This window comes from Euphorbia lathyris, chromosome 5 (genome assembly GCF_963576675.1).
Source record: "Euphorbia lathyris chromosome 5, ddEupLath1.1, whole genome shotgun sequence".
In the NCBI taxonomy this organism is placed as follows: Eukaryota; Viridiplantae; Streptophyta; class Magnoliopsida; order Malpighiales; family Euphorbiaceae; genus Euphorbia; species Euphorbia lathyris.
In genome coordinates this window covers 62,001,699-62,009,481 of record NC_088914.1, presented here as the reverse complement: position 1 = coordinate 62,009,481, position 7,783 = coordinate 62,001,699, and the positions used below count along the sequence as shown (strand labels likewise).

General features: G+C 33.7%; 1 protein-coding gene across 1 annotated transcript; it reads left to right on the top strand.

Moving 5' to 3' along the window:
• Nucleotides 1-2,994: 2,994 nt before the first annotated feature.
• On the top strand, nt 2,995-6,662 carry LOC136231386 (uncharacterized). The gene is made up of 3 exons (XM_066020740.1): nt 2,995-3,306; nt 3,438-3,559; nt 6,168-6,662. The coding sequence occupies exons 1-3, from the start codon at nt 3,030-3,032 to the stop codon at nt 6,330-6,332; spliced, it is 564 nt and encodes a 187-aa protein (XP_065876812.1). The 5' UTR covers nt 2,995-3,029; the 3' UTR covers nt 6,333-6,662.
• The last annotated feature ends 1,121 nt before the right edge of the window (nt 6,663-7,783 follow it).

The window sequence follows — 7,783 nt, the reverse complement described above, 5'->3', positions numbered from 1 at the left end:
GTGGTTCCACCATGATTTGGAAGTGTTCCAGTTTTGATGTAGGATGTTTATCACTTTTTTTTATTCTATTCCGTTTAAAAAATTTCAATTTATGGTAGTTTTGTATTAGTGTGACGGTTGTAAATGATTCGAGCCGTTCATAGTTCGATAAAAATTTAATCGTTTTGGTTCAATTTAAAAATGAGTTTGAGCATTGTGAATCTCGCGCGAAGACTCGGTTATACGTTACCCCTACTATGGATGGTTTTGGCCATCTTTTTCTGACAAATTAAAGCTCAGCGTGGTTAATTAACTATTGAGTTTGTATTTAATTACAAAATTCAATTTAATTAATATATGATACGCGATAAATTTCACTAAGTTTGTTTAAAATGACTCAATCTTGGCCCTGTTAGCGTTTTGGGATAAAAAGAGCGGGTTTGACCAACTTTAGAGGTTTGACCACTGAAACCGCTAATTGAAGTGTTTGGTGGAGAGAGGTTTGGGAGAGAGTTTTGGGATGAAAACGCTAATTTAGAAAAAGCTTTTAAAAGGAGCTTTTTCAATTAGCGTTTTGCAATATATGATACGCGATAAATTTCACTAAGTTTGTTTAAAATGACTCAATCTTGGCCCTGTTAGCGTTTTGGGATAAAAAGAGCGGGTTTGACCAACTTTAGAGGTTTGACCACTGAAACCGCTAATTGGAGTGTTTGGTGGAGAGAGGTTTGGGAGAGAGTTTTGGGATGAAAACGCTAATTTAGAAAAAGCTTTTAAAATGAGCTTTTTCAATTAGCGTTTTGCAATATTAAAATTAATGGACTTCTTTAACCCTAATAGATAGACTCCCTCTTCTCCTGCGCCAAAATTAATCCCCTTATTCGTCTTTTTGCACAAACCGCTATTATCAATCAGCTAAGTTTTACCAAACAGGTCTACACAAACAGCTAATCAAATCAGTTAGTCAAATCAGCTAATGTAATCAGCTAACAGCTAATTCCCAAACAGGGCCCTTACTTTTGTAGTCCAAATCTAGCTTAATTTTGAGAATTTTTACCGTGTTACGTAAAAATTGTTCCACTTAGATGGAACATGTATATACACGCAAAAAAAAAAAACAAGTTTGATTTAGAAATTTTTTTATGCACGTACATGTAACATTGCCCCCTCCCCAACCGACCAATCTTATATACGTCACTGAGCTTGCGCACCGCGAAATTCGGCTTGAAATCTCGCGAGTAGGTTCGGTTATACTACTACAAGAAAACAACTAGTTAGCTACCATAATTTTGATAGCTAATTCGGTAGCTATAGAATTTACCGACTGAATTTAGCAGTTTACCGACCAAATGCATTCAGTCAGTAAATACCTAGTCGTTGGAGAAACACTGACTATTTTTTTACGATAGTCGTAGATTATAGCGACTGTTTGATTTAATCGTTGAGTAATCGCTGAGTAGTCGCAACTTTTACCACCACATTTTGCTACTATAATATTCATGAACATACTCGTAACTTTATAAGCAAGTTTAGTTTGATTATTTTTATAATAATAATAATAATTTGATAGTTTCATGTGAAATTTTAGTTTATAGATGAGATACATAAGGTCAATAGAGAATGGGAACTTGGAAGAGGATAACATGTAAACAATATTTGAATGGAAAGATCAGAGTGTTGAGATGTATTTGATCAGATAGTGGTGGATGATATGAATCCAAATTGGGGAGCGAGGGTTGAAAGCATAAGACCCACTCAGTAAACGAGTTGACTGTCATTCTTGTTCATATTGCAAGGCCATTTACTTGCCAACATGCCAAGCACCCTTTCTTTTGTGTTTGATTTCGACCTAAAATCAAACATAATCACACTCTATTAAGGTTTGATCCAATAATCAATTGTTCATTCGAGTTAAAAATGTCTTCTTTTTTACCTCTTGGATCTGAAAATAAAGTCTCTCCTTGGTGGCTCTTCTTTACTTCTATTTCCTACTTTCTTGTAAATCAAAACTCATACACTATAGGCCAGTTTGGCATTGCTTTCCCATAACTTAAAAGCATTTTTTTTTTTCAACTTTTCCAGTTACAAGCAACATTTAAATGCAAAACTGATTTTGTTAGAAAATATGAAAAAACTACTTTCAGGAGAAATTAGTTTTCACAACTTACCATAATAATTGATATTAAATTCTTTTGAATAAAGATAGCTATAACTTTTTATATAATACAATACATATAACTTTTATATTTTATTTCTCGAATTTTAAAACTTTTATTATTTATTATCAAACTCTTATCAATTTTTTCGACAACACTTTTCCCCCACAACAGATTCTGTTAGCCACAACAATACCAAACTAGTCTTACATTAGTTGATGTTAAGTTTATTTATGGACTATTTACATGAAAATCATATTTAGCTATAAAATTACAACTAAATCATACTACTAAAATTAATTTTTCAATTTGTCACCGTTTTTTATATATCACAAATAAAATATGACTTTATACTTAATTTAAGAATTTTAGACCTCAATTCATAAATCGTAAACCCTAAAAAATAAATCATAAACCTCCAATTTATGAACGCTAATCTTTAAAATATATTAAAAATAACAATTTACTTAATTATATAATTTTATAAAAATGAAGTTCTATATAAATTTTCCTTTATTTGTATAGGTAGAAGAAAAACCCGAATACACTCATAAGAGAAGTAATCAACCCATCAAGGGAAAATTACACAGAAATTCATGTTTTAAAAATAATTTACAACTATATCAAGTTATAATTTTAGTCTAAATTTTTTAAATTATGGTGTAAAATCATAATATATAGAGAATAATGACATAATAAAAATTAAGTTTGGTAATATGACTTAGTTGTAATTTTGTATTTAATTATGATATTCATGTATTTGACCCCATCAATCAATATGCAAGAAGGCCCATTATTTTGAAAGATGCAAGAAGGCCCATTAGGCCCATAGAGTTGTCTCTCTCTTTTCTCCTTGTCTCGCTGCCAGTCCATCAATCTGCCGTCGCTTGAAAAATGGGATTTGGAGCTCTAAGAAGCACAGTTCGTCCACTGTCAAGAACCCTACTATCGCGTACCACTACTTTCTCAACGACATCGTTTTCTCACTCTTCTCCGTCTCCAATAATCGACTTCCGACTCCTACATGGCAGCTCCTTCATCACCCGGAGTTCGCGCCATTTCAGCATTTTCTCCGAGTCGAACCATTTCGACAGCTTGACTGATTCCCGCTTCCCAAAGCGTAGACCCCTTGATAAGTCTCGTCGAAAAAGATCGAGCTTGAAGCCTCCAGGTACTACTTATTACTGTAATTTAAATTCTCAATTTGAATTGCTCTTCGATTCAATTTTTTTTGTTAAACGAGAATAGGGCTATGGAAGTGATTTAGAGTTTTTGTGGATGTAAATATCTAATTGAATGTAGGACCGTATGCTTGGCTTAAGCATGAGCCTGGTCAACCTATTCAACCCAATAATCCGAATAAAGGGAGTGTGAAGAGAAGGAATGAAAAAAAGCGCATTAAGCTGCACCTTGCTTTTGTGAAGGTTTGTCTTTCTGATATATCAAGAAATGGTCTCATTATTAGAAACAATGAAAGTGATCGCCTTTTGATTAAAAACTGGTGTTCTTGTTATAGTTATAGTTGTTGACTAAGTCATTATATTTGTTTGACTGAGCATATCTTCAGTTCTGTTTAAGAGAGAGCTGATATGAGGATATATGAGATTTGATTACTGAGAATGAATGATAGATTGTAGTTTTAGTGGACTAAGCAATCAAAGTTTTTTTTTGCATTTCTGATATCACTGTAGTTTGTGAGCTTTTGAATCCGTGGATGAATATAGGAGCTAGATGTTACTTGAATGAACAAAAAGAATTTAAACTTGATTTAGAATTGTGCCTTAATAACGTCAAGAAATAATGCTTTAGAGAACTTTGTACCTGGTAATTTGATGAAAATTACAAGAGACACAAATTCCCTTTTGCTATTTCTAATAATTGCTGTTAAATTGGCTGTTGACAATATGCTGTTAACTCTAATGGCCAATGATATAAATCCTGAAAGGCATTAACTATTTAGGTTGATTTCACATACACATGCAAACATGAGCTGCTGATTATGTTCTACAAATTGCACAATACTATTAGGCTATCATCTTCAAGCTGCTATTTGTTTATTAGGGAATTAGCCCTACGTTTATTGGGGGGAGAGGATTTAGACGGAACATACAAAATGGTGCCATTTGAAGCTTAACGTTTCACTGACGGAATAAATTCAAGTCTCATTAACAGAAGATACCACATTAGCAAGACTCCCGTTACGAATCATCCACGTAAGCGCCATGTCACGCATCCCTGGTCCATGTAGCATCCCAACGTAATACATCAACCATGTCACATGAGATGCACACTTGACAAGCCCTTTCCTCCTCTCTCTATCATCTCTTCTCATTTTCTCTACAATCTCTACATCGAACCCTAACCTTATCTCCCTTTATTTTCATTTGTTCGATGTTTTTCTTTCAATTACATAAAGTATCTAATTTTTCTTCAATGTTTTTCTTGCGATTGCATAATGTGCTAGGTTGTAGATTGCATAATGTGCTCAGTGACTAATATTCTCAATTGGTTAGTCTCCTACCACGAGGATGATACCGTTGTGAGTTACTTCTTGTTAAATCCATATCACTGCCTGACACCATTAGAATGGCTAAGCTAATCAAAGAGAAAATAGATGTTTCAAGAAATCCATTTTACCAGATTCTCGAACACCAAAAACCCTCCTCTTCACATAAACTTTCAATTCCTTTTACTTAACCAACCTCTGCTAACAATACCATTCTAACGCTTGACACTGGCAGAAATTTCAGTGTGAAGACAGAAAGGTCTATGCTTCAATTGTGGCGAGAAATTTGTCCTTGCCTGCAAATGTGAGCTGCTGCAATTTGTATTTAATAGCCACTAAAAAAGAAATGTTTTGACATCATTAACTCTAAGTCAAAGCTAATTTAGGTAGGTGATTGCATAAGACAATAGACCTTCATCTTGAGGTTAGGGCTTTATGCAATTGCAAGAGATGAATATAAAGGGAGATAAGACTAGGGTTCCATGTCCGAGATGAGAGATTGCAGAGAAAAAGGGAAGAGATGATAGAAGAGAGGAGAGAGGAAGATGAGATGATCCAAGAGAGAGAGGACGGAGCAGATCCATGAAGAAGAGAGGAGGAAGTCGTTGTCACGTGTGTGTCTCATGTGATATGGATGATGTTTTAAGTTGGGATGCCACGTGGACGAACCAAGGAGGTATGATATGGCGCTTACGTGGATGACTCGACATCTTCTCTTAATGAGACTTGAAATTGCTCTGTTAGTGAACATAGGCTTCAAATTGCAACATTTTGTAAGTTAGGTCTAAATCTGCTCTGGGCTAATTATGTACCTTATCCCTATTTATTACTTAAATGAGTGCATAGATGGACATGTATGTGAATACAAACAAATGCTTATAGCCATAAGATTAAAGTCTGAAAAGAAATGCATATTCGTCATACAATCTTGCTTTTCTGTTTCTCTGTGTATACCTACCATCCTCTGTTTCTTTCTATGAAAGCATAGGTGAAAACTTAAGAGTAGTTTTTTTTTTTTTACTATTGTCTTTATATGCATGGTTTATACTTCCACCCAAACCCAGGCAAGACATAACAATTTCTTTTTATAATCTTAAATTCTTCATAGAATGTCATGTATCTATACCTAAAAAAGCCATAGACATTATTGAGTAAAATTTTCAAAGCTGCTGAACAGGATGGAGGGACAATGTATTAATTATCAGAGTATAAAAACAGCATATCATGAATTCTTATGTGGCTTGTTAATTTAGATATGCTGATGCATGCTAACTAGGGTGTTCAAGTGAATGATGCGAGTTTGACCTTTGTTCTTCATTCGAATAGCCCTCAATTATGAAATTGGCTTAAAAGGATGGCTGTGCATTCTTGAGAGAATTACTGTCCTCGTTCTGAAAATTTGTTAATATTAAGGTAAAGTTCGGGAATTGATCTTCATGATATGTACTCATGTAACATGACATTTAAAGTAGATATTCTTGAGACAATGAATGAGAAACTGATGTATCGGTCTTGAATATCTACAGTCGGAAGCAAAGAAGCGGAAGGCTCAGTTACAAGAAGCTAACAGGAAGAAAATGACCAAGAGAGTAGAGCGTAAGATGGCTGCGGTGGCTAGAGAAAGAGAATGGGCTCAGAGATTAGTAGAGCTACAGAAGATTGACGAAGAGAAGAAAAAATCTGTGGCCTAATTAGTTCATACTGCGGTTTGCATATTCGGTTTATTGGTCTGGTTTGAGGTTCAAACCAGAATTTGGAAGTTTCTTGGCTTATTATCTTTGAAGAAGTTGATGGTGTTCCTTTATATGCAAGAAAATTTTGAAATGTAGACGAACTTTAAGATTAGGAAAAATAAACATACTGCAGCTGCACAATGCAAAGTGATTACTCCTTGTTTATGTTACTATTAAACATGGTTTATGTCATTATGCATCAGAAAAAAATAAAAATATTATCGACTCCGTGAACCAACAATGAATAATTAAGCTATTAAACTTGGAGTTCCTGATGATTTATTTTCAGATTAAATTCTTTAACTCCACAGATTGTTAGTGAAACCCTTCATCTTTTCGGATTAAATTCTTGAACTTTAATTTTCATAAATACTGAGTTTCATGTAAATTTTTAAATCATGTGTACTGTTTTAATAAATTGGTCAAACCAAATTGGTTTATTTTTGTATTTTTCTTAACTTTAGATCTATTTTTCTTCTTGATTTTTGCTGTCAAATATATTTAGTTTCACCAATGAAATACGTTTATTTTTAATTGTGATCGTGTAACAGTGAATTTTTCATTTTATTTATTTATTTATTATGTTTATCGTCTTAAATTTAATTTTTTCTATGTATTATTGAATGTATGTTTTTAATTTTATAAATATATTTAAAGTTAAATATTTGATAAAATATCATACTCTATCTACTAATAAGAAAGACCAATCTTCCTCCGGATAAGATAGTATGCTATTGTGGACTGATTCTTTGAAGCAATAGTTCCATAACAAAGTCCATGGGACTCTTTTACTTTTTAGCTCTCAATGCTCTAACGCCGACACTGGATATGGAACCTAGCTCACGTACTGCTTTAATGGGCGAACAGCCCAACCCCTGGAACATTCTACAGCCCCCAGGTGCCCCATTGCTTTCTTTATTTCTTTGTTGGAAGAAGAGTGAAACTGATCCACTTTCGTTGACCAAGCTGTAAGGTTAGCAGAATAACTTTGAAAACCAACTGAATCCACTCTGGGGAAGCAAGGAAAGCCATACCCCACAATCTTACTTTCCTGCAATTGAAAACTTAAAAAGAACATAAAGGGCTCCCCCATCAGATCAGGGAAAAAAAACGGCTCGTGTAACATTTTGTCCAGAAGAGTTCAACCTGTTTTCGACTAATTGACCCTATATAATAGAGACTTTAGATGAATATTTTGAGAGTAAGGCTCTGTTCTTTATCGTTGAAAAAAACTGAACTGAATTGAACTGAACTGAATGCTACTGAATACTGAACTGAATTTAACTGAATGCTACTGAATTTAACTGAATTATACCGAACTTAATCGAACTTAACAATAATGATGATATTAGACTTTAAAATAATTTTAATGATAATATTGGACATTAATAAACTTATAATAATAATAA

Coding starts and splice junctions, on each gene's coding strand:
- LOC136231386 (XM_066020740.1), top strand. CDS start 3,030: ATGGGATTTGGAGCTCTAAGAAGCACAGTTCGTCCACTGTCAAGAACC. Junction 3,307..3,437: donor ATCGAGCTTGAAGCCTCCAG/GTACTACTTATT, acceptor AATTGAATGTAG/GACCGTATGCTTGGCTTAAG. Junction 3,560..6,167: donor TGCACCTTGCTTTTGTGAAG/GTTTGTCTTTCT, acceptor GAATATCTACAG/TCGGAAGCAAAGAAGCGGAA.